This window comes from Athene noctua, chromosome 1 (genome assembly GCF_965140245.1).
Source record: "Athene noctua chromosome 1, bAthNoc1.hap1.1, whole genome shotgun sequence".
NCBI classification, from domain to species: Eukaryota; Metazoa; Chordata; class Aves; order Strigiformes; family Strigidae; genus Athene; species Athene noctua.
Genome location: NC_134037.1, coordinates 1,277,174 through 1,302,963, shown reverse-complemented (window position 1 = coordinate 1,302,963; position 25,790 = coordinate 1,277,174). Strand labels below are relative to the sequence as shown.

The 25,790-nt window shown below is 57.6% G+C and overlaps 2 protein-coding genes across 6 annotated transcripts; one reads left to right on the top strand and one right to left on the bottom strand.

Moving 5' to 3' along the window:
* Window positions 1-3,413: 3,413 nt before the first annotated feature.
* Window positions 3,414-23,860, bottom strand: LOC141955846 (uncharacterized). 5 transcript variants are annotated; one of them, XM_074895379.1, is made up of 11 exons: window positions 23,727-23,860; window positions 21,639-21,735; window positions 21,017-21,129; window positions 7,644-9,610; window positions 7,227-7,529; window positions 6,932-7,117; window positions 6,558-6,618; window positions 6,370-6,427; window positions 4,778-5,872; window positions 3,802-4,268; window positions 3,414-3,675 (listed from the first exon to the last, which is right to left on the bottom strand). In XM_074895379.1, exons 5-9 carry the CDS (start codon window positions 7,377-7,379, stop codon window positions 4,798-4,800), a joined length of 1,533 nt encoding a protein of 510 aa, XP_074751480.1. In that variant the 5' UTR covers window positions 7,380-7,529; window positions 7,644-9,610; window positions 21,017-21,129; window positions 21,639-21,735; window positions 23,727-23,860; the 3' UTR covers window positions 3,414-3,675; window positions 3,802-4,268; window positions 4,778-4,797. The 5 variants fall into 5 exon arrangements, with proteins under 5 accessions (XP_074751480.1, XP_074751481.1, XP_074751483.1 ...); XM_074895380.1 differs by lacking the exons at window positions 21,017-21,129; window positions 21,639-21,735; window positions 23,727-23,860 and adding an exon at window positions 17,626-17,768; XM_074895382.1 differs by lacking the exons at window positions 21,017-21,129; window positions 21,639-21,735; window positions 23,727-23,860 and having other exon boundaries at window positions 7,644-9,336; window positions 9,485-9,838.
* LOC141955847 (uncharacterized) lies at window positions 11,174-15,533 on the top strand. The gene is made up of 2 exons (XM_074895385.1): window positions 11,174-11,849; window positions 11,983-15,533. Exons 1-2 carry the CDS (start codon window positions 11,815-11,817, stop codon window positions 12,713-12,715), a joined length of 768 nt encoding a protein of 255 aa, XP_074751486.1. The 5' UTR covers window positions 11,174-11,814; the 3' UTR covers window positions 12,716-15,533.
* Window positions 23,861-25,790: the final 1,930 nt, after the last annotated feature.

Below are 25,790 nucleotides of genomic sequence, written 5' to 3'. Positions count from 1 at the left end.
TGGGATGTTGGTGATGGATGAGTCTGAGGTGACCGTGTCTCGTCACCTTGGAGCAGCAGGACAACCCTATCCAGAGCTGCTGGTGGTCACCCCTGCAGGGTTGGAAGGGTGTTGGCCATGAAGCGCAGAGGAGAAGATCTCCCCGGCTTCAGTACGCCCGGGCATCCGCCAGTCTCCTGGCTGTGGGAACTGGTGGCATTGCCTGTGCTGTTGCCATGGGGTTGCCATGGTATTTGTATCCACAGTTGCCACGGTGACAGGAGGAGGCTGGGAGTGGGGGGCTGCTGCCAGGGCTGCCAGGATGTCCCCCAGACCCCACACAGAGGAGTTATAGGACTGACCGACCTGTGGTTCCCCAAGTTCTCCTTCTTGCCCTTCTTGAAGATAAGAGTGATGTGACCTTTCCAGGGAACTGAACTCAGAATCTGTAGCTGGAGTCTGCTAGCTCTGCTGGCTGCGTGTCCCCTCTCCTCTCTGGGGGGCAGGGTGGGACAGGAGCCAGGCAGAACCGAAAGGCGTCCTCCAAAGTGGGGTGTTAGGGAAGGGCTTTGGGGTTGGTCCAAGCCCCCAGCCGGTTCTCAGCTCTGCTGCCCTGAGTGAACCCATCGTGGCTGAACTGAGACACCAGGAGCGGGATGGCTGGGCTGGGCCGGGCAAGGGGTCTCCTCCGGGGCGAACACTTGCAGGGATGGGGCATCCACAGCTTTTCTGGGCAACCTGTTCCCATGTCTCACCATCCTCGTAAAGAAATTCTTTGTTATCACCAGTCTAAATCTCCCCTCTTTCAGTTTAAAACCATTGCCCCTTGTCCTGTCACTACAGGCCTTGGTAAAAAGTCTTTCTCCATCTTTCTATAAGCCCCCTTTATATACTGAAAAATAGGAGACCACAATAAGGTCTCCCCGGAGCCTTCTCTCCTCCAGCTGAACCCCCCAACTCTCCCAGCCTGTCCTCACAGGGGGGCTCCAGCCCCCCCAGCATCTCCGTGGCTCCTCTGGCCCCGCTGGAGCAGGTCCGTGTCCTTCTGCTGTTGGTGCCCCAGAGCTGGACCCAGCCCTGCAGGGGGGTCTCCCAGAGCGGAGCAGAGGGGGAGAATCCCCCCCGGCCCTGTGCCCACCCTGCTCTGGGGTCAGCCCAGGACACCACTAGTTTTCTGGGCTGCAAGTGCACACTGACAGCTCATGTTCCATTTTTCATCCACCAGTACTCCCAAGTCCTTCTCCACAGGGCTGCTCTCCATCCCTCCACCCCCCAGTCTGTGTTGATACTCGGGATTGCCCCAACCCCTGGGCAGGATCTTGCACTTGGCCTCGTTGAACTTCATGCAGTTTACATGGGCCCACTTCTCCAGGCTGTCCAGGTCCCCCTGTGGATGACATATCCCTTCACTCCAGTGAATCAGCTGCACCATGCAGGTTGGTGTCACCTGCAAACTTGTTGAGTGTGTTGACTCGATCCTACTGTTCAAGATAACAATGTTGGTCCCAGTATGGACCCAGGAGGGACATCACTTGTCATTCATCTCCACTTGGACACTGAGTCTGTTGGGATTCCAGAGGACTTTCTGCGAGAGAACGGCCATGTGAGCAATCCTGCGAGTGAACAAGACTGATAAGAGCCTCAGCCTGAGCAAGAATGCGATAAGGACGGGACCCTGAGTGAGGGGGGAGAAACTCGACGAGACAAACAACCCCCGGCAGGGGTTGGGACGGAAGAGGAAGTTCCACAAGGCGGGAAGCCTGGCAAGGCTGATGGGGCACTTCTTATCCAATCAGAAGAAGGTTTAAAGCGCGGGCTCAGTTAACTGTCCAGTCTTGAGGACTTGTACTGCATGTCACTCGTGTGTGCGGGAGAACATTATAAAAGGGCTTTTTAGTCGTAATAAATGGGCATTGCTTGATCACATTGGCAGCGTGTGTGCTCAGCTCTCCCGCACTGAGTCATTGACCACAAACTTTTCACAGAATCACAGAATCGTCTAGGTTGAAAAAGACCTTGAAGATCACCTAGTTATGATGTGAATGGAGCCATCCAGACAATTCCTTATCCATGGAATAGTCCATCCATCAAACCTGTACCTCGGCAATTTAAAGACAAGGGTGTCATGTGGGACCATGTCAAAGGCCTTTGCGGAAGTCAAGAGAAATTACATCAGTTGCTCTTCCCTTATCCACCAACACTGTCACTCCATCGAAAAAAAGGCCACCAGTTTGCCCTTGGTGAAGCCATGCTGGCTGTTTCTAATCAATCCCCCATCTTCCATATGCTTTGACAGTTTTTCCAGAAGGATCTGATCCATGATCTGGCCAGACAGAGAGGTGAGGCTGACTGGTTGGTAGTTCCCACTTTCTGCCTGCGGGCAACACCCGAGATCCACGTAGGAACCTTCACGGGACCGTCTCTGTGTCCCGTCCAAATATGGGGGGCGGTAGCGAGTGGCGGGCAGTTCCCCGCCGGTCCCTCTGCGCTTCCATACTTGCACGTGCTGATTAGCGCTGGCTCAGGGAACGGCCGGATCAGCTCCGGCCGAGGGACCTCTGACTCTTCTGCCACAGCCACGGCGGCTCTTTTTCTGCCAAAAGGTGGTTTGGGTTTGGAGTCCTGAGAGCTGGGATTTGTGAGTGCAAAGTCTCAGGAAAAGGGGGGAGCTGCTGCCTCCTGCCTGCCCGCAGTTGGGGCTCAGAGCTGTGAGGGGCCTCGCACAGGATTGTGCCCAAGGACCTCATGTTTGCAGCTCTGACGGGTCCATCCCGGGGAGGGCAGAGAAACCAGCAGACACCTGGGGAAGCCCCGCAGGGACTCTCCCCCAAACAACGCACTGGCACGGGCAGTCGGTCCTCTGGGAATCGGTGTGTACGTGTCGGAAATGACAGGAATATTCGCTGCTTTGCTGTGACAGGAGAAGCGTGCCCTTGTCTTTCGGCACGGCCCTTGGGTGGAACGATCCCCCCAGCACCCAGCGCTGCAGCACAGCCTGCCTGCCTTCTACAGCTTCCAGCTGAGCCTTCGGCGGTTCTTGTGAGGCCAAACTGACGGTAACAGCGAGTGCGCCCGGCGCTGCCAGGAAGAATTCCTGCCTGACAGTAAAGACCTTTACTGTTGAGCGAATGTGTTCCAGGTGAAAAGAGGCAAAGACCCGACGTGTGCGGTCCCCCTGTTCCTGCAGTGGGTGCCCCGCAGCCCCCGGGCTCTGGAGGGGGCAGGAGGCAGGAGCAGGGTGCAGGCAGGCACAGTCCCTGCCTGCTCTGGCAGGAGCAGCTCTGGGCCAAGCAAACGTCCCCGTCCCAGAGCCAGGACCTGGGGGAGACCCGGCAGAGGCGGGGGGTCAGCAAGGGACCCAAAGGGGAGGTTTGGCAAAGGGACGGGGGAGGGCGCGCATCAAGGGCTGGGTGGAAGGACCACGGCACCAGGGATGGAGAAAAGATAATTTTTTTATTGTTCAGGTGGGGTCGCCCCAGGGAGGTTCCCGTCCTACACCCCCAACTGCTGTCTCCGGGGTGCCCGTTGCTCCTCTGGAACCAGCGTTGTTGTCATCCTTGGGGGACTGGGCGGGTCCCCGGCACTTCTGCGCCGCCAGCTCCGCCATGGCACCGGGGCAGGGCTGCTCGCTGAGAGGGAGCTCGGGGACGATGTCCGGGGTAGCGGGCACAGGCGCTCGGTTCCTTCACGCTGGCACTGCAGGGGAGGGAGGTGAACCTGCTGCACCGCGGCCCCTCCGGCGGGACGGGCAGGGCTGCCCAGCGCGGGCAGGGCACGGGCTGAGGGTCTGGGGCAGGATCTGGGGTCTCTGCCAGCACTCACCATGTCTCCGGGGTTGGTGCAGGCTCCTTCCTTCCTCTGTGCTTCAGTGGTAAAGCGTCCGAGGACGGTGAGGGAGTGAGCTCAGGCCTGCCGTGAGGTGTCGGCTCTTTGCAGGGTGCTCGGGGCCGGGCCGAAAAAACTCAATTTCTGCACGGGCACTGCGTGCCGTGCCGTGCCATTCCATGCCACGGTGTGTTGTAGCACCCCATGACATTCCGTGGCAGGTCGTGCTCTGCCGTGCTGTGCCATGCCTTGCCGTGCCATGCTGTGCCGCGCTGCGATGCCGTGCCACGCCCTGCTGTGCCGTGCCGCGCCGTGCCAGGCCATGCTGTGCAGTTGGGCCGTGCTGTGCCACGCGGTGCCATGCCATGGCATTTGCAGGCTGCTTCAGGCCAGGGCCACTCAGTGCTCAGCTTCTCCAGCTCAGCTTTCTCTCTCCTCCCTCTTTTGACGGCCTCCCTCTTTCTCTGCAGGACGCCAAGAGCTGTGTGAGACGGGAGCACCTCCCAGGCCTCCACACCACCCCACACTGCCCTAGACCACCCCACAGCACAGCCCCCCACAGCTCCCCACCCCATCCCACTGCCCGGCACAGCGCGGTGCAGCCGTCACATACCCACAGCCGTTGGGCCGCCAACACGGCGCCGAGCAGGAAGCTCATCTCCGTGAGCATCAGTCGCCAGAGCATCTCGGCCGGGGTGAGCCCGTTGCCACAGGCCGGGGCTGCTGGCCCAGTGCGGCCGCGGCCTTTTATATTGGGGCAGGCGGGCGCAGCCCCTGTGTAACCTCACACCAAAACTCAGCGCGGGGCCGTCGCACCCCTCACCGTCAGCCCGGCGCCCCCAGACCCCGCTGCCATCCCGTCCCACAGAAACGTCCCCAGCACCGCAGCTGTGACAGCTGCACCAGACAGCCCAGACCCGTCCCCGTCCTCCCGTGCTGGGCTCCCCCTGCCCACGCTCCCCCCCAGTCCCACCTTTTCTGGCGCGGGGCTCCTTACGCCTCTGCCACCGTGTTGGCCGGGAGGGCTTTGGCCTGAAACTGGTGGTCGCCGGGCAGTGCCTTGTCCCCACGGGCGGTGCCGCTGGGTGCCGAACTTCCTTCCATCCACTTCAAGAAGCACTCGCAGTCGAAGCAAGACTCCAGTTCGTCCCTCAGTGTGGCGCAGACGTGGCAGAGGCGCTTCAGCTTTCGGCTGAGCCGCTGCCCCAGGCCCTCGTGCCTCTCCGAGGGCTGGGCCAACCCCACAGCGCTGCTCACCCGGGCCGGGGCCGCAGAGGAGGGTGTTTGTGCCATGTCGGCCAGGGTGCAGACAGGGACTGTGGGGGGGGGCGACTCGCCCCGTGCAGCCGGCTGCAGCTCCGCGCTGCCTTTGGCCTCCCTATCCCTCGCAGGAGGAGCCCCCGCGTCCTGCCTGGCCGCTCTCATCTGCCCCTGTGCTGCTCCCGGGGCGCTGAGGACGGGGGACGGCGCCTGAGAGCTCTCGCTGGCCCAAAGGCTCCTGGGCAGAGGCGCGCTGCACTTCTTGCAGCATCGCTCCGGGGGGATTTCGGGGAACCGATGGGTTCTCTGCCAGACGTAGACGGTTTCCCCAGCCAGGACCAGCTCAAAGCCCATGCCCAGCTCCAGCTGGAGCTCCTCCCGGTGCACCAGCAGGTCCACGCTGTGGAGGATGGCGGCCAGCGTGGGCAGGTCCCGCTCTGGCAGGGGCTCGCTGCGGTGCGGGCAGCTGCCGGTGAGGCACCGCCGGCACTCCAGGCAGGTGGCGTATTCCTTGCGGATGTCTTGGGAAGCGCTTGGAGCGCCGCGATCCCGAGCCTCCTTCAGTTTTCCCAGGAGGTCGCGGCAGACTCGGGTCCCGCCCAGGGACTCCATGAGGGACGTGGCCAGCTCCTCCAGGTCGCTGCTGTGGGAGGAGGAGGGCTGGCTCCTGAGGAGCTCCGAGCTGGTGGCAGCACCGACGTTCCCATCTCGACCCACGTCTCCCGTCCCGTGGGGGAGCTCCCTCGCAGAAGCCGCGTCCCCGCCGACGCCGCTTTCCCACCCTTCTCCTTCGTGGCGCTTCCTCCGGCTGTGGGGGGAGATCCCGGCTGGAGTGTGGGGCTGCTGTGGGGCAGCCCGGACCCAGCACCCTCTCCCTGTCTTCTCCCGACCGCCTGGGTGATCCTGCCGGCCCTGCCGGCTCTGGGGTGCTCCGGGTGATGGGGGGGTCGTGGGGACACGGGGCAAGGCCAGCCCAGCAGCACGAGGGGCACAGCGAGGGGCCGGGCACCTTCCAGCCCCGGGAGAGAAGGGCCAGGCCAGGGGCTGAGGACAGAGAGGGGTGCTGGGGCCACCGGTGGGCTCTGTGGGAGGGGCCTGGTGCTGGGAAGCTGCCACCCCCCCAGGGATGCCCTGGCCCTCCCCAAGCCAGCCCCCGCTTCCCTCGGCCCCCAACGCCTTCCCGCCCTCGGCTTCCTCGGGGGTTTGGGGCCAGATCCTGCTCTCGCCCCCCCGCAGCCTCCCCAGGGCAAGGGCGCAGCTACACAGGGCAGAGGGACCCCCGCGTGGGGCTCCTGGAGGACTTACCCTGCCGTCTGGCTCTCGGTGGCCCCTTCCACGGCTTCCCAGGGGACGGAGGGGGCTCCTGGCGGAGGGAGGGAGAAAGCAGAGGGACAGTGAGCGAGGGCAGCCGGCGCGGGGGCTCTGCCGCAATGGCGTCCCTCAGCCGGGAGCCGCCGTGGAGCCCGGCGCAGCTCTGGGCCGGGGTTGCTCACCTATCGGGTCCTTCCTCCCGTCTCTCGGACAGCTCTTCTCCTCTGCAGAGCTCCCCTGTCCCTAGAACACAAGCCCCGCGTTAGTGCAGGGGGTCTCCCCTGGGCCAGGAGGAGCCCTGCCCCGCGCACGAGGACCCCGGGAAGGGGCAGCTGGAGCTCCGGGGGCAGGACTGGCCCCGGCCCCAAGCCTGGGCTGGGGCCTGAGCAGAGCGGGCTCGGTGGCTCCCGAGCAGGGGCCGTGCTGGGTGGGCAACGGCCACCGGTCACTGCTCGTGCCCCGCTTACGGGGCCTTCCCGAGCACCCCGGGGACGGGCTCTGCCCGGGGCTAAGCCCTGCCCAGGGGGTGTCGGGGGGTGCCATGACCAACACCTACCTTGGCCTTGCTCCTGGGCCAGCAGGCTGCGAGGAGGCCCATGGTGAGGACAGATAACAGATTGGAGGCACAGGGCAGCACCACCATGAAGAGGCCCCACAAGAAGAGGCTCGAGATGAAGATGAGGACAGTCAGCTTCCACTCCTCCATCCGGCGCAGAGCGTGGCAGCATCTCCTCCAGAAGTTCTGCGTGATAAGGGGGCGTGAAAGGGGTCAGCTGGGGAGGCCGAGAAAGCCGGCGAGAGGCCCCGAGGGGAGGAGAGGTTGGGGTGAGGCCGAAGCACCCCGCTACTACCGGCTTGTTGCCCCTTCCCTCCCTCTTTGAGACGTTGTCCATCTCCTGGTCCATCTGCTCTCCTGCTCGCTGGCTCCCACGCAGTCGAAGTGACAGCTGAGCCTCCCTGCCACCCGCTGAAACAGGGGCCACATTGTGATGCAATGATGACATCACGCTGGCACACAGTGGTTGCCATGGTGACCCAGGGCTGCGCTGGAGATTCTGAAGCCCTCAGGGCGTGGCCGCCCCAGGAAAGCCCCTGTGGTCTCCAAAAGTTCCTGCTGACTCAAACCGCTCTGGGCTGGCAGGGTTCCGGGAGAACTCCCTAAGGACCATCACAGGCAAAACAGAGTCACCTTGAGGAAGATTATCGGCATTTATTGCCGGTTAAAATTAAAGAAGGCTAATAAGAGTGAGCAACCAAAGTGAAACCACGTGCCCTGGGGGAAGGCCATCGGCATCAGCGGCGATGAGGGGCTGGGCCGGGGTGGGCCGGCGCTCTCCTCTGCTGCTCCTTTTCTCTCTCCAGTCCGTGTCAGGGGCCCTTCAGCCCCTTCTAGAAGGGCAGTGGCCACGGGGGCGGCTCTGACCGCCCCGCCGAGGGACGCGCAGTCTCGGGACCGGCGCCGGCCTCCAGCCCTTGGCTCTGGTCCCGGAGCCACGAGTGGCACCGGCAGCGGGGGGCAAAGGAGGCGGCGCGGCCCGGCCCGGCGGCGCAGAGGACACGGGGCCCCGCGGCCGTCGCTCCCCCGCAGCCCGGCCCGAGCCCCGCGCTCGCGCCTTCCCCTCACGGCCGCCGCCGCCGAGCTCTGCCGCTGCCCTGGCTGAAATGGGCCAAAAGCTGCGGAATTTCCCTCCTGCAGAGCCTGTGTGGTGAGCTGGGCCGAGCTCCTGCCCAGCCTGCCCCGCAGGTGTCCCTGCAGCCGCACAGACACCCCGCCGGGGTGACCCAGGGCCCCCGTGGCACTGACACAGCCTGACGCCTCCTTCGGGGCAGGAAGGAGAGTCTCAGGCCGCTCGGGAGTGCTGGGCTCAGGCTTCTCCCTCCTCCTCCTCACACAGGCTCAGCTGGGAGACACCTGATGGTGACAGTGACAGCTCCCGGCTTCTCTCAGGGACAGTGAAGTGAGCTCCTCCTCGAGGGCCTCTCTGTCCCTGTGGCAAACTTTCCTGTAGGAAATGTAATGAATATCTGATCTGTGTGTGAGTAAACCGACGTCCCTGACTAATCCTCGGGTGGAGAATCCCCAGGGCGACCCCAGCGCTGCTAATGAAGCATATCTGCTTGAGAGTGAGAAGCTTGTTCCAGGTGAAAAGAGGCAAAGACCCGACGTGTGCGGTCCCCCTGTTCCTGCAGTGGGTGCCCCGCAGCCCCCGGGCTCTGGAGGGGGCAGGAGGCAGGAGCAGGGTGCAGGCAGGCACAGTCCCTGCCTGCTCTGGCAGGAGCAGCTCTGGGCCGAGCAAACGTCCCCGTCGCGGTGCCTACGCACGCGGGGCCGGACAGAGGTGACAGTGATCTCTCATGAAGACTTTAAAGATGTAGTGAAGCTCTGCAGGCAGAACATTAGGAGAGCCAAAGCGCAACTAGAGCTCAACCTGACTATAGCCGTTAAACACAGCAAAAAATATTTCTGTACATTCATTAAATACGAAAGGAGGATTAGGGAAAATCTCCCTCCTTTATTGGATGCAGAGGGAAAGAGAGTCACAAAGGATGAGGAAAAGGCTGAGGTGCTCAAGGCCTACTTTGCTCAGTCTGTAGCAGTGGAACTGGCCGTTCCCTGGACACCCAGCCTCAGGAGCTGGGAGATGGGGAGGGGGAGCAGACTGGGGGCAGCCCAGTTGCAGAGGAGGTGGTCAGAGACCTGCTGCACCGCCTGGATGCACACACGGCTGTGGGAGCGGAGGGGTGACACCCAAGGGTGCTGCGGGAGCTGGCAGATGTGCTCGCCAAGCCGCTGCCCAGGATTTACCTGGACTCAGGGCTGACTGGGGAGCTCCCACTGGACTGGCGGGTGGCAAATGCGACGCCCATCTGCAAGAGAGGCAGAAAGGAGGATCCAGGAAACTACAGACCTGTCAGTCTGCCCTCGGTGCCAGGGAAGGTCATGGAGCAGGTCATCCGGGGCTGTGAAAAGTCATACAATGGACAGCCAGGGGGTCAGGCCCAGTCAGCACGGGGTTATGAAAGGCAGGTCCTGCCTGGCAAACCTGATCTCCTTCTGCAACAGGGCGAACTGCTGATTGGGTGAGGGACAGGCTGTGGATGTTGTTACCTTGACTTCAGGAAGGCCTTAGACAGCGTTTCCCACAGCATTCTCCTGGCGAAACTGGCTGCTCACGGCTTGGATGGGCACAGCTTCAGTGGGTGAAACACTGTCTGGACGGCCGGGCCCAAGGAGCTGTGGGGAACAGAGTTAAATCCCGTTGGCGGCCGGTCACGAAGAGTGACCCTAGGGCTGGGTTTTGGGGCCGCTCCTGTTTAACGTCTTTATTGAGGATCTGGACGAGGGGATCGAGTGCCCCCGCAGTCAGTTTGCAGATGACACCCAGTTGGGTGGGAGTGTTGGTCTGCTCGAGGGTAGGGAGGCTGCAGAGAGACCTGGACAGGCTGAGCAAGGGGCTGAGCCCCACTGGGGGAGTTTCACTGAGGGCAAATGCCGGGGGCTGCCCTTGGGCCACAACAACCCCCGGCAGGGCTACAGGCCTGGGGAGGAGTGGCTGGAGAGCTGCCGGTCAGAGAGGGACTGGGGGGGCTGAGAATGAGCCAGAGTGTGCCCAGGGGTGTCCACGAAATCCGGGATAAAAATAACTTACCGACTCCAATTTGATGCAGATAAGCAGACACTTGTTTATTGACGGCCGGGTGCGCGGGTGCGTGCTCTCACCAACAACGCACACCAGTCACAAGAATTATACAGTTTCTATATTATTCATTCATACATATTCATTAAGTATTCATACCTAAACACAAGAACTCCTGGAAATCATCATCATACTTCCCTCCTACTTCCGATTCTGCGCACTGAAGCTTAGAAATGTCTAGAAATGAGTCTGGGGTGTGATTTGGGTCGGTGGCCCATGAGTCGGTGGTCGCGATCTCCCCCTGCCGGAATTACCCATTACCCAGTTTCACTGTTCCTTGGCAGAGATCTGTAAACTGTGACAGTTCATTCTCCCCAGTTCTCATTACTCTCAGGTTGTGGTACTTCTGAGGCATTATCCAATGTATTCTAGGTAATAAATTACTTCTGTGTCTAGACATCTCCAACAACTTCAAACAGAATTATTTTCAATTCTAAATCTAATTCCCTAAGCAGTATCTAGGTGTACCTAGTAAATGATTACTGACCAATTCTTCGGACTTGGTACAGGGCTATACAGAGGAATTCACAGTAGCATTGGTTTCTGGTTAGATGTGCAAAATGCAAGATGTAAACATGTAACCCTACTAAAATATTTCTGTATTCATACTGGAATCAAACATTATTAATTGTAATAATTCTGATTGGTGTCAAATCAGTGACAGGGGGCCAAGGAGGGCAACGGCATCCTGGCTTGTGTCAGCACTGGCGTGGCCAGCAGGGCCAGGGAAGGGATCTGAGCCCTGGGCTCGGCACTGGGGAGGCCGCCCCTCGATTCCTGGGTTCAGTTCTGGGCCCCTCACCCCAAAAAGGCCATTGAATGACTCGAGCGTGGCCAGAGAAGGGCAACGGAGCTGGGGCAGGGTCTGGAGCACAGGTCTGCTGGGGAGCGGCTGGGGGAACTGGGGGGGTTCAGTCTGGAGCAGAGGAGGCTGAGGGGAGACCTCCTGGCCCTCTGCAACTCCCTGCCAGGAGGGGGCAGAGAGGGGGGATGAGTCTCTGGAGCCAAGGCCCCAGCGCCAGGCCCCGAGGGAATGGCCTCAAGCTGCCCAGGGCAGGGTCAGGCTGGCTCTGAGGAAGGATTTCTGTGCAGAAGGGGCTGTTGGGCGTTGGAATGGGCTGCCCAGGGCAGGGGGGAGTCCCCGGGATCCCTGGAGGGGTTGAAGAGTCGGGCTGAGCCAGCGCTGAGGGATCTGGGGGAGTTGGGAACGGTCAGGGGGAGGGTCATGCTTGGGCTGGGGGAGCTGCAAGGGATTTTCCAACCCAGATGATTGTGGGATTTTGAGGGGACACCCCAGCACCTCCTCGCAGGGGCAAGGAGGTGGCAGGAGTGGCTGCTGGGTGTCACAAAGGGGGATCTGCCCGGCATGTGATGTCACAAAGGGGGGAGGTTCCAGCCACCTTGTGAGGTCACAAAGGGGCTCTGCCCACCTGCCCCAATATAAAAGGCCGCAGCAGCACTGGGCCAGCAGCCATGGCGTGTGGCAGCGAGCTCACCCTGGCCGAGATTCTGTGCGTAGTGATGTTCACTGAGGTGTACTTCGTGCTCGGCACCATGTTGTTTGCCCAGTGGCTCTGGGTATGTGACGGCTGCACCGCGCTGTGGTGGGGAGTGGGATGGGGTGGGTGGGGTGAGGGGCTGTGGGGGTGATGTGGCCTGGGAGCTGCTCCCGTCTCACCCAGCTCTTGGTGTCCTGCAGAGTTCAAAGCAGAAGGCAAAGCATGGGACAGCTGACGCCGAGATGGAGAAGAGCAAACAACCGACCCTGCAGAAATGGTGAGTGCTGGGGGAGGCCCCAGATCCTGCCCCAGACCCTCAGCCCGTGCCCTGCCCGCGCTGGGCAGCCCTGCCCGTCCCGCCGGAGGGGCCGCGGTGCAGCAGGTTCACCTCCCTCTCTCCTCCCCTGCAGTGCCAGCGCGACGTTGCCGAGCACAGAGCGCCTCTGCCCGCTACTGTGGTCACCATCGCTGAGCTCCCTCCCGATGAGCAGCTCCAGTTCTGCGGACACCGTCTGCTCCTTCCCGGAGCCCTGCCCCGGTGCCACGGCAGATCTGGCGGCACAAGAGCGCTCAGGACCGGCCCAGACCCCCAAGGATGATCAGGCGCTGGTGGAGAATCTGGGACCAGCCCTGGGCCAGGACCCCCCACTGGAGAGGTCAGCTGGGACCAGTCAAGGGCAGGTCTCTGGGGATGAGGGCGAAGTGGCACACAGACCCAGGGATGTGGAGCCAGACCCTGACAGTCACCAGGAGCGCGTGTGGACGCTCTTTACCACAATGTGGCTTGAGGCCAATGGAGTGCAGCTTCCTGCGCCAGACACGGACACCGAGAGGATTCCAAACACGGGATCCTTGGAAATGGGCTGGAGCAGCTCCATGATGTCGGGCAGCAGCACCCCCGTGACCATGGGCAGCACCATCTGGGCGGCGCCGGGCGGGAGCAGCCCAGCGGAGCCCAGTCCCCAGCAGCGGGTGCCCACGGGCAGGATGCGTGCCTGGACGGCCCGGGGGCTGTGCAAGGGGGGCCGTGCCCTGCGGGAGTCCCGTGCCCAGCTCTGCAGGCGTGTCAGCGCCTGGTGGAAACGGGACCGGCAGTGCTGCTGCAGGTGCTCCCGCAAGCCCCTGAGGCAAAACTATCCCTGACTGCAGCGGGCAGCCTGGAGAGAGCAGTTGGGGGTGTAGGGCTGGGGAAGTCCCTGCAATGAATTCACCTGAAAAATAAAATATCTTAAAATATCTTTCCTCCATCCCTGGTGCCGTGGTTCTTCCACCCAGCCCTTGATGAGCGCCCTCCCCCGTCCCTTTGCCAAACCTCCCCTTTGGGTCCCTTGCTGACCCCCCGCCTCTGCCGGGTCTGCCCCTGATGCTGGCTCCGCGCTCCCCCGGGCTTGGTCACCTCTGTCCGGCCCCGCGTCCGTAGGCACCGCGACGGGGACGTTTGCTCGGCCCAGAGCTGCTCCTGCCAGAGCAGGCAGGGACTGTGCCTGCCTGCACCCTGCTCCTGCCTCCTGCCCCCTCCAGAGCCCGGGGGCTGCGGGGCACCCACTGCAGGAACAGGGGGACCGCACACGTCGGGTCTTTGCCTCTTTTCTGAAATTCTGACACCTGGAGTCGGTCTCTGAGCCTGTGCTGGGGTCAGGACTGGCTGCCAGCTCGGGGTGCAGGACGTGGAACTGGCACACAGCACCTGGTTCCTTCATGAAATTCCCACTGGAAAACCATCAGAGCAAGGGACACCGGTCTTGCTACAGCCAGCCTCCCATAAACTGTTCCTGCAGCGCCCTCCAAAGGCAGCAGGAGCAAGGACTCTGTTTGCTAGCTGGTCTGAGTCCTGGGGACAGGGCTGAAGGAAGGAGCCGGTCCCTTGGGGACTCCTCCAGTGAAGCAGGACAGGTTTCCCCCAGGGAGGCACACGGAGTGGATCAGACAACAACCGAGGCTGGAACGGTTTGGGGAAATCGCTGGCTCCCGCTCACAGCAGGATTAACTGCAACATCAGAGCAGGTCACACAGGGCCTTCTCCGGGCGTGTGCTGAGTATCTCCAGGGAGGAAGGTCTCTACAACACCCTGCCCTAGCACCTGACCACTCTCACTGCAAAAACCTGAGTATCTCATCTCTCAAATGAGCACGGGCAGGAGGAGATCAGAAAGCAGACAGTGTGTAGTACTGCAGTGGCACCTGGGGAAGCTGCCAGCCTTGACCTGCAGAGCTCTGTGAAGATCCCACGGGGGCAGGTGTCGGAGACGACTTGTAACCCCCGAAACAAGGACTGAGAGAAGCAGCCGGAGGGTAAACTTGGTAAAGACAAGGGATGGGGGGGGCAGGGGCCCTCCGAGCCTTTCCAAGAAATGTCTCCAGCACTCCCAAGTAACAAAACTACAGACACGGGGTGGGTACTGTGGAGTCTGGATAACGCAGGCTTGGTGCTCGAGGTCAGCACTTGCTCATCTCTTGTGTGACTCGTGGGAGAAAACTCGCCTGGACAGCACAGGATGCGGCTGGAGGAGGGAGCCCTGAGGAGACAGGACGGTTCTGCGCTGGGGCATCCTGTAAAGTTTTGTTACTGATTTTATTATCAACTGAAATTAAATTGTGTTTGATTTTAATATAAGTATAGAATTAAGGGATATTTTAGTAAAATAATTAAATAAATTAGTTAAATAAATTAGTTAAATTATTGGTTAAATAAATTAAATAAATTAGTTAAATAGTTAATAATTTCTTGGAAGTTGTATGCTTATGTATGAAGACTTAATGAATATGGATGAGTAAGTTCTAGATAAGGTGTGTGATTCTGGCGCCTGGCACGTGTTGTTGGTGAGAGCGCTCCCCTACACGTCCGGCCGTCAGTAAAGAAGTGTCTGCTTATCTGCATCACATTGGAGTCGGTAAGTTATCTTCATCCTGGATTTCGGGGACAGTTTCTGGCACCCCAGATGGGACCTCGCTGAGAGACCGGAGGAGTCGGGGACCTGATCGGTTCCAGCCGGCACCGAGGATTTCTCGGGGACACCCATCGATCCCCGATCCATGCGGCTCTCCGCGACGTCCCCTGGATTTTGGTAAGACACTTCTCTTTTGTACTGGGATAAGTGGGTTAGAGTCCCACCAGTAGGAGCGGGTTAGAGTCCCACTGTACAAGCCTGCCTGTCAGACGCGGCGAAAGCTGCGCAGGGTTGGGCTAGAGGATCCTCGTGTATTGGAAGCCGAGGCCTCTGCCCGTAAGACACAAGCGAAAGCTATTGCAGGGTTGGACAGCTGGATTTGGAAACAAGAGACCCTATACGCTGTAGAGTTCTCAGAAGGAGTGCATTTAATTGGAAGTTAAAAGTTTTTATGCACTCAGTTGTGGTACTGGTTGTTTCGTCAATTGAATATTGTACGGTAATTAAGAATTGTGTTGTATTGTGTTATATACCTTTGTTTGTCGTAGTAACTGTAGAAAGGTGTGAGCGTGTTTGTGAGCGTGAGACGTGCAACTGAGCACGAAGCGGGTGTGGGGTTCGGATCCGCGGTTCTGTTATCCCGCGCGGGGTGCAGCCGGAGAAGGACGAAGCGATAGGCTTGAGCGAGTGATCGATTGTATATTGTGTTAACAAAGTCACTGAACCATGGCATCTACGCTGACTCGTTTGTTTAAAAGCAAAAGGATGTGTAATCTGGCTGCAAATGACAAAGTTCTGAAAACTTCTCCGTTAGGATGTTTGTTAGCACACTGGGGAGAGGTACATGATGATTTGAGGAAAAGTCAGATGACTGAATATTGTAATCGCTGGTGGCCTCTGTATACTCTGGGTGATCAGGGAAAATGGCTCGTGAATGGGACACTGCATTATAATACCATTCTGCAGTTAATGCTGTTTTGTAGAAGAGAAGGGAAATGAAGTGCCGTATGTTGATTTTTTTTTTTTCCTATTTAAGACAAAGGAAGGATTGGCAGAAAGAATGTAAGCTGATTAGTAGGGATAATTTAGTAAGGGCTATAACTTTTGACGATAAAAAGGTGAAAAAGTGTTGTTCAACATGTGAACTTGAAAAGATTGTTTGAAGGAAAGAATTGCTTCTACTGAAAAGGATGGAGGGCCAGAATTAGATATATCCCCTCCACAGGGAGAACGGCATCGGGGGCGAGAATATAGAGAACAGGTAGAGGAACCTGAGAGTAGCGGACTAGAGGATGTGGATGAAGGGCCGTCTGAGGTTGTAATTCATACCCCTGCATCTCGAAAGAACTCGGCAGCAGGTACAAACAATAGCTCCCCTGCGGCAGGGAGCTGGCAACGATGGGCCGGTGTATGTGAAAGTGCCTTTTCAGTGACGGATTCGATGGCTTGGAAGCAGGCAGCAGGAGTGTACAGAGAGGATCCGGAGAGAACAGGCAGAGTGGCAGATACTATCATCAGAACACAGAACCCGGACTGGAGTGATTTACAGGTGATTTTAGCTAATGTGTTAGATGATACAGAAAAAAACAGATGGTATTGGAGGCTGGCAAAGCACAGGCAGAAGTGACTGTATTGAGTGGGACAGCAGGTGGAATATTAGAGCAGAACTTTCTGTCTGGGGATCCGCAGTGGGGATCCAAATAATGTGGAGCACAGAGAAAGACTGAGTCGGTATCAGAAATGGGTTTTACATGGAGTTAAACACGCCATGCCTAGGTTTCTGAACTGGTCTAAATTGTATGAGGTGAGACAAGATAAGAATGAATCTCCCTCAGCGTTTCTGGGAAGACTAAAAGAAGCTGCCAGAAAGAATAAATACTGATTTGAAAGTAGAAACTGAGGCAGCTCAGACATAATTGGCTTGGATTTTTATAGAACAATCAGTACCAGATATAAGAAAGAAACTGATTGATAATTTTTGAAATATAAACTCTTGGGGGAGTGTGAATCTGAGGATAAAACTCTCATTCTACCAGTCAGAAAACCGTCGGGTGAATATAGGTTAGTGCAAGACTTCAGAGCAGTGAATCACATAGTTAAGGGTATATATCCTGCAGCAGCAAATCCTTGCACGCTGTTAACAGCTTTAAAGGAGACTTATCAGTGGTTTACAGTGCTGGATTTAAAAGATGCTTTCTTTTGTATGCCTTGGAGAAGGAAAACAGAAAATTGTTTGCTTTCGAGTGGGAAAATCCACAAACAGGACAAAGATGCAGCTGACATGGACAAGACTACCCCAAGGATTTAGAAATAGCCCGATAATTTTTGGAAATCAGCTGGCAAAAGAGCTTGAAACACGGAAACAGGACAAACCAACACCTGGACATTTGCTTTTACAATATGTGGATGACACACTGATTGCTACAGAAAAAAAAAAGATTTACCTACATACAGGTAACAATAGATCTTTTTAGTTTTCTGGCACCGAATGGGTACAAGGTAGCCAGGGGGGAAAAAAAAAAAAAAAGCGCCCAAAGAGCTTGTCAGACTGTGATATATTTGGACTTTGAGATTTCAGAAGGGCAGCGGCAATTAGGAACAGAACACTGAGAAGCCATGTGAGCCCGAAAATATTCATGAACTCAGAGCATTCTTAGGAATGACAGGGTGGTGCCGCCTCTGGATCATGAGTTATGGTCTGACAGCTAAACTGCTACATGAGGCCCGAAGAACTCTCCTTCGACATGGGGCCCACAGCAACAACGGGCTGTCACAGAACTGAACCGCTTTAATGCCTGCGCCTGCCTTAGGACTTCTGGACATCACCAAAGGCTGTGAGCTGTTGGCTCACGAAAGACAACGCCTGGCACTGGGTGTGCTGACTCAGAAGACGGGAAGCTGGAAACGACCTGTCGGATACTTCTCTAAACAACTGGACACGGGGAGCAAAGGGTGCCCAAACTGCCTTCGAGCTGTGGCTGCAACAGTGATGCTCACACAGGCAGCTCAGAAATTAACTTTGGGAAGCACAATAACAGTCTGTGTCCCACAGACGGTGATAACTGGTTTAGAACAGAAGGGGGGACATTGGCTGTCTCTGAGCTGAATGATGAAGTACCAGGTAGTACTGGCTGAACAAGATGGTGTGAGTCTAAAAACAACTAACCTGGTAAATCCTGCAGTGTTTTTAAGTTCCACACAGGAAGAAGAGCCACTGGAGCAGGACTGCTTGGCTGCTATCGAGTATGTTTATTCCAGTCGAGAAGATCTGAAGGATGTACCCTTGGAGCAACCAGACTGGGAATTGTACACAGATGGCAGCAGCTTTATGGAGCAAGGAGTTCGATACGCTGGGCATGCGGTAACAACAGACACCACAGTTAGAGAGGCAAAGGCACTGACGAGTGCCACATCAGCTTAGAGATCAGAACTCATTGCTTTGATTCGAACCTTAGAACTAAGGGAAACGAAGAAAGTAAATACCTGGACAGACTCAAAGTATGCTCTTGGGGTGGTACATGTCCATGGAGCTTTGTGGAAAAAAAAAAAATTACTGTCCTCTCAGGGATCAAATATTATGCATCAAAATTACATTTGACAATTATTACAAGCAGTTCAAAAACCAAATCAGGTAGCAATCATGCACTGTAAAGCACACCTAATTAGGAACACAAAAGAAATTGCTAGAAGTAATTTGGCCGACCGGACAGCAAGAGAACGAATATTTCAAATGGCATTAATTCCCTCCAAAACAGTAACCCCTCACAGACGAGCAGTAGTTCCACCTTTGTTAATAAAAGAAAGAATGCAAACCAAACCTCAAGAATGTCATTAGGGAGCAGAAGCTTTAGTAACTTCTTTACAAAAACAAGTTTTATCTGTCAAGATGATAGACATGGCTAAATTAATAACTGCAAAATGTGACGTATGTTTGAAAAACAATCCAGTAACCAGGAAAAGAGTTCAAACGGGTAGATTAAAATTAAAAACTTGGGACAGTACCTGGATTAAAGGCGTGTTTGCAATCCTTCCCCCGACAGTAGACAAAGGCACTACCCGACAAGGAAAGGGACATGTAGTACCATGGTAGAAATGTGAAAGGGTGTATGATTGCAGCAATGCAGACTTAATAATTCAAAGAATTCCTCATTTGGCAGCTGCTTTAAAGTTTGGCTGTTATTGTCGAGGTGTTCATAATAACCTCACCATGACTAGTCTCTTTACACCCAGAAGAGGATACTCCTCTAGTTGTAAGAAATCTGCCATTCAGAGCCCAGGGCATTTAGTTTGGGCATTAAGTGATGGCACCCGGACAACCCACTTACCGGTAGATGGTAAGGTGAAACAAATTACTTTAGGCCTGCCAACATTGTGTCCGATTGGGAAGAAATCACCACTCAAGGGATCCCTGGAAAATTTAAAATTACATCGAATCAAAAGGTCTGAAACGGATGATGACGCTTGGAATGAACCAACAACAGGAGTAAAAATTGGCTGGGCTTTAGAGTCTGTTTGAACCCAATAGCGTCCTACAGGAATAGAGAATGGCTTTATCACTTAACAGGACAAGGAGAAAAATTGGCCGATGTTACAAGAAAAGGATTTCAAGAATTAAACATCCAATTACAGGTAACTTCTAGAATGACACTTCAGAACAGGATGGCACTAGACATGCTTCTGTTGAAAGAGCATGGAGTGTGTGGATATCTCAAAGACAGATTGGACCATTGCTGCATTCATATCCCGAATGTTACACAGGATGTAGAACAGGATTTAGATCTGTGAGGCAAAATCGGAAAAGAAACAGAAACCATTCGAGAAGATATGTCAGAAGATCGGCTAGGAAACATTTTTAGTGGATTAGGATAGAATTTGAGCTCTTGGCTGAAATCCTTAATCAAAATTCTGTTTTTGCTATGAACTGTCCTGTTGATGATTATGTTGGTAACATACAGTTTACTAATAGGCTGCAATATATCGTAGAATGATGAGAGAAGTACCCACTATGCCACCAGGCTACAGCGCGCCACCACCATCATCTGGCAAGACAAACTTTGGCCTCAAAGATGAAAATGAATAAAAGTGTGAAAGTATTGAAATGATTTTCAACACCTTCAAAGGGGGGAAATGTTACTGATTTTATTATCAACTGAAATTAAATTGTGTTTGATTTTAATATAAGTATAGAATTAAGGGATATTTTAGTAAAAATCATTTTACATTTATTGTAGTTTGAATCTAGCAACTGACTGCTCCTCTAAAATCCCCTGTACAGCCCCGTACCAAGGCTGAAGGGACTGGTCACAACTGTTTAGTAGGAACGGTTAGAACCCAGGTAACGAAACACGAGGTGATTTGTAACCTGATTTATAATACATGTACAGGACTAGAAGAATGCAAGTAGCTGTCAAGGTCCAGGATGAACGGGAACTGAGGGCAGTGACCGTAACAGCTGGCAGGTACCTGCCAAGAAAACCGTGTCCTTAAGCAAAAGGTAATTCCGGCAGGGGGAGATGGCGACCCCCGGCTCACGGACCACCTGCTCCCATTACACCCAGAGCCATTTCTAGACATTTCTAACCTCTACTGCGCAGAATCGGAAATAGGAGGAGAATATGTGAATGATTTCCTGGAAGTTGTATGCTTATGTATGAAGACTTAATGAATATGGATGAGTAAGTTCTAGATAAGGTGTGTGATTCTGGCGCCTGGCACGTGTTGTTGGTGAGAGCGCTCCCCTACACGTCCGGCCGTCAGTAAAGAAGTGTCTGCTTATCTGCATCACATTGGAGTCGAGAAGTTATTTTTATCCCGGATTTCGGTGACAGTTTCAAGGGGCATCTGTCCCGTGAGCGATCTTTGCTTCATTATCCACAAAACGTGTATTAAAGTTGACATCCCTGAATATGCTAATAAAGACTAACGAGATCATGCTAATTACAGCACCCCACGAAGCGCCTTGCCCCTCCCCACACCTATGACACGTGATATGTAGATCAATCTGGGGGAAGGACCCGAGGAAAGCGTGTATAAATGGGGGGGGGGGGGGGCAAGGATAACGGTGATGAGCAAGTGAAGAAGTGAAGTGAAGCAGGTGGATGCATCCCTGAACCCTCCTTGGCAGAACCAGCGCAGGAACCTGGACTGGTGATCTCTCTCCCTCTCTTCCCATCTCTCTCTCTCTTCTTCTCTTTTCCCCCTTGTTATCATTAAGGGACGCAAGGCGTATCATATCCCTTGCCATAATTTGTTCTTCACTTAGTCAGTTATTGTGTATCCAGTCAACACACTGTGGGAAATGAAGAAATGTTTATGTCTGCACTTTGAGACTTGTCTCACCAATCTCTGCTCCGTTGGGGATTTATGAATCTACGTCACTTGTCTCCCTCTTCGGAGCAGGACGTGACAGCAGGTGGGACCTGGAGGTGCCTAGATTTTCCTTCTGAACAGCACAGCCCTAACTGCCAAGTGTTTCTGGATGACCAGCATTAGGATGTCCTCAGAAAGCTGCACCAACATCCTTCCCAGCAGCGCCGACCCGCGGTGCAGTCTCTTACCTCTGCAGCTTCAGCTCTGCCTCCTCTGCCCTCCTCTGTGTTTCCCTCAAGTCAGCGGCCACCCGGGTATTTGTCACCATCTGCGTGCCATCAAAGAGCAGCTTGGCCAGCCTCTGTGAAGGAAGCGGCACACATTTCACACCCAAAGACCTGCGTTCTGGAGGGAGGGATGCTGCAGGAACCCTGCCTGCCCAGGGTCTGGCTCCTGTCCCCATGCTGAGGTGCCTGTGTGGAGCCCTAAGCTCTGTCTTCCTGCTACGGCAGGATCGATGAGCACCCGCGGGCCTCCCTCTCCTGGAAAGCCCCGCAGGCCATCAGCGCCAAGAGGAACACGCTCAGAGCACCCCCCTCTCTCACTTCCCCCGTGCGTGCAGATGCGGTTAGGCACGGCGGGGTTTTGGTTTGGATGCTTGGCGTCACTCCTACGCCCTTACAATCCACGGGAAATCCTACCCCTAGGATCCAGCCCCCAAATCCCCCACCACCCAGTCCTGAGGAGTTCCTGTCCCTGCTGCTTCTCACATAAATGCTGCTGTGTGACACTAAGCACTGTACAAAGCTAAAAGAAGGGTAAAGCCAAATATCAGGGACCCAAGAGGATCTTCCCCTCCTACCGCCACACCTGCCTGCACTCCTCAATGTGCTTGTGGCTCTTCCTCTGCTCTTCCTCCTCCTCCTCCTCCGGCACATTTGGCTCCACATCCTCTCCAAGGGCCTCCCTGGGGCAGAAGAGGGAATAAGACTGAACGTTTTACACCACATCATGCTCGGGGATGCCCTTGAATCCGGCATCCCAACCCAGACTGCATGGTTCAGCGCAGCACACTCTGCTCTCTCTTCCCCTCAGCAGGCTTAGTCCCAGGCCAGCAGGTCCCTGCAGATGCAGAAAGGAGGCAGGAAAGGTGGGGACAGCCGCCCAGAGGGAAAACAGCGTCCAGGCTTCTTTTTCTACATCTGGGACTGCAGCCCAAGGCTAGTTACTGCTTCAGCACAAGGCTGGGGAGGCTCAGCCTCTGTTTGCTTTCCAGGTGGGGATGGGGCAGGCATGGGGCAGAGGCTGTCAGGGGGCAGCCCTTAGGTGGCTGGGGGGGACCCCGGCTTGGCCATGAAGACAGCCAGCTTCTGTCCGGAGCCATTCCAGCATTGGCACTGATCCCATGGCCCAATATCCCCCAGGCTGGAGGGGCCTCTAAGGCTTGGGAGAGGCCCCCACTTCAGTCCTGCTTCGGGGAAAGGTGTGTGCCATGGCTGGTGAGCCCCAGGTCTGGGAACAGCAGCCTGCTCCAGGATGCCACTAGTCTGATGCAGATTTTGTCCAGGGGGGCAGCGGGTCCATGGCAGGGGAATCTCTTGGGGAAGGGGGTATTGCTGCCTCAGTGCTGTGCCTCGGACAGGGCGGGGATGTCCTTGCCTTTGGGATGAGCAGACATCGGGAGGTCCCCGTGCTCCTAATATCTGGCAGAGAACGGGGAGCGTCTCTGGCTTGGGATTCAGGGGAGCGCCAAGGCCAGTTTGGGGAGAGATCCCGGGTCCCGTGAAGGCTGGCAAGGCCACATCGGGTGGCTGCCCCCCGCCAGTTTTTGGTAGGGGTCCTGGCCCCAGTGCCGTTGTGGGACAGGGGATATTCTGACACCTGGAGTCGGTCTCTGAGCCTGTGCTGGCCCGGGCTGGGGTCAGGACTGGCTGCCAGCTCGGGGCGCAGGATGTGGAACCGGCCCCGGCCTGGGGGTGGGGGCATCAAGCCCGGCACCGTTCTGGGGAGGGGAGATCATCTGTGACCTGAACCGGGCTGTGGGGAGAAGGTGAGGGACTTGGTGCCGGTCCGGGGCAGGGAGGGGCCTGGACCCGGCTCCGATCTGGGCGGCGGGGGCGGCTGGGGGTCAGGCCCACGCAGCCGGGGCACCGGGGACGAGCGCCGCTTCTCGCCGGGGCTCGGCATCGAGGAGGGCGGCGACGCGAGGGCGGCGGGCGGCGACGCGCTCCTCGGCGCCGGGGTCGGGGCCGCGGGGGCTGAGGGCCGGGGCCGGGCCCCGCCGAGCCGCCTCCGCGCCGGCTCCCCGCCTCACGCGGCCCCGCAGACACAGCGCATGCGCGGCGCGGCCGGACCGGCCCCGGCGGCGCCGGGCAAACGGCGGCGCCGGGCAAACGGCGGCGCCGGGCAAACGGCGGCGCCGGGCAAACGGCGGCGCCGGGCAAACGGCGGCGCCGGGCAAACGGCGGCGCCGGGCAAACGGCGGCGCCGGGCAAACGGCGGCGCCGGGCAAACGGCGGCGCCGGGCAAACGGCGGCGCCGCCGCCTCGTGCCGCCCGCACACACGGGCGGCAGCGATCGGGGCTTCTCCGACAGCCCGCTCGAGCCCGGCCGCCGGGGGGTGAACGCGCAGCCGGAGCCCGGCGGCCCCGACCTCGTGCTGCTCCCCGCGCCGGGGGAAGGGCCTTCCCCGGGGTGAGGAGTGGGGGGGTTCGGGTTGAGCCCGCGGCGGCCTCAGCGGGAGGAGCGCGGGCCTTACGGCTGCTCTCAATTAGACAGCCCCCCACCAAAATAATGACAAATTACGACGAGCGCAGGAAACTAGCTCTCCGTAAATTGCAGGTTCGAATGTCTGTGCGCGGAGAACAGAACAGCTTTCCAGGGTTCAACGGCACCCCAGAACGCAGAACAAAGAACTCTGTGGGGTTTAACGGCCACCCCAAACGCTTGATCACTCACCTGACAAGCGAGGGCTCTCCACCTCGAGGACCTGCTCAGGGCAGCGCCCCGACCCAGATCACCTGGAGGAGCTTCCTTGGGCGACGTCCCGACCCCAGGGGAGAGTCCTCGACCGACGGCAGCGAGCTGCTCCAGGGGAGGAGCTCAAAATGGCTGCCCGAGGGGAGGAGCTCAAAATGGCTGCCCGAGGGGAGGAGCTCAAAATGGCTGCCCCAGGGCTCCATTGACACCCAGCCCCAATCTGACCTGTGCCCCGTAGCGGCTCCCGTTGGCCAAAGGCCCCAACTGCCGGGAAGCCCCGAGAGCAAAGGCAATCAGGAGCTGCTCCGCTCCAGCGGCCATGGAGCCCGATCTTCACTGGGGGGGACACCTGCCACAGCCTGCGCTTCCATACTTGCACGTGCTGATTAGCGCTGGCTCAGGGAACGGCCGGATCAGCTCCGGCCGAGGGACCTCTGACTCTTCTGCCACAGCCACGGCGGCTCTTTTTCTGCCAAAAGGTGGTTTGGGTTTGGAGTCCTGAGAGCTGGGATTTGTGAGTGCAAAGTCTCAGGAAAAGGGGGGAGCTGCTGCCTCCTGCCTGCCCGCAGTTGGGGCTCAGAGCTGTGAGGGGCCTCGCACAGGATTGTGCCCAAGGACCTCATGTTTGCAGCTCTGACGGGTCCATCCCGGGGAGGGCAGAGAAACCAGCAGACACCTGGGGAAGCCCCGCAGGGACTCTCCCCCAAACAACGCACTGGCACGGGCAGTCGGTCCTCTGGGAATCGGTGTGTACGTGTCGGAAATGACAGGAATATTCGCTGCTTTGGTGTGACAGGAGAAGCGTGCCCTTGTCTTTCGGCACGGCCCTTGGGTGGAACGATCCCCCCAGCACCCAGCGCTGCAGCACAGCCTGCCTGCCTTCTACAGCTTCCAGCTGAGCCTTCGGCGGTTCTTGTGAGGCCAAACTGACGGTAACAGCGAGTGCGCCCGGCGCTGCCAGGAAGAATTCCTGCCTGACAGTAAAGACCTTTACTGTTGAGCGAATGTGTTCCAGGTGAAAAGAGGCAAAGACCCGACGTGTGCGGTCCCCCTGTTCCTGCAGTGGGTGCCCCGCAGCCCCCGGGCTCTGGAGGGGGCAGGAGGCAGGAGCAGGGTGCAGGCAGGCACAGTCCCTGCCTGCTCTGGCAGGAGCAGCTCTGGGCCGAGCAAACGTCCCCGTCGCGGTGCCTACGGACACGGGGCCGGACAGAGGTGACCAAGCCCGGGGGAGCTCGGAGCCAGGACCTGGGGGAGACCCGGCAGAGGCGGGGGGTCAGCAAGGGACCCACAGGGGAGGTTTGGCAAAGGGACGGGGGAGGGCGCGCATCAAGGGCTGGGTGGAAGAACCACGGCACCAGGGATGGAGAAAAGATATTTTAAGATATTTTATTTTTCAGGTGAATTCATTGCAGGGACTTCCCCAGCCCTACACCCCCAACTGCTCTCTCCAGGCTGCCCGCTGCAGTCAGGGATAGTTTTGCCTCAGGGGCTTGCGGGAGCACCTGCAGCAGCGCTGCCGGTCCCGTTTCCACCAGGTGCTGACACGCCTGCAGAGCTGGGCACGGGACTCCCGCAGGGCACGGCCCCCCTTGCACAGCCCCCGGGCCGCCCAGGCACGCATCCTGCCCGTGGGCACCCGCTGCTGGGGACTGGGCTCCGCTGGGCTGCTCCCGCCCGGCGCCGCCCAGATGGTGCTGACCATGGTCACGGGGGTGCTGCTGCCCGACATCATGGAGCTGCTCCAGCCCATTTCCAAGGACCCCGTGTTTGGAATCCTCTCGGTGTCCGTGTCTGGCGCAGGAAGCTGCACTCCATTGGCCTCAAGCCACATTCTGGTAAAGAGCGTCCACACGCGCTCCTGGTGACTGTCAGGGTCTGGCTCCACATCCCTGGGTCTATGTGCTACATCGCCTTCATCCCCAGAGACCTGCTCTTGACTGGTCCCTGCTGACCTCTCCAGTGGGGCGTCCTGCAACGTCGCGCTGGCACTGCAGGGGAGGAGAGAGGGAGGTGAACCTGCTGCACCGCGGCCCCTCCGGCGGG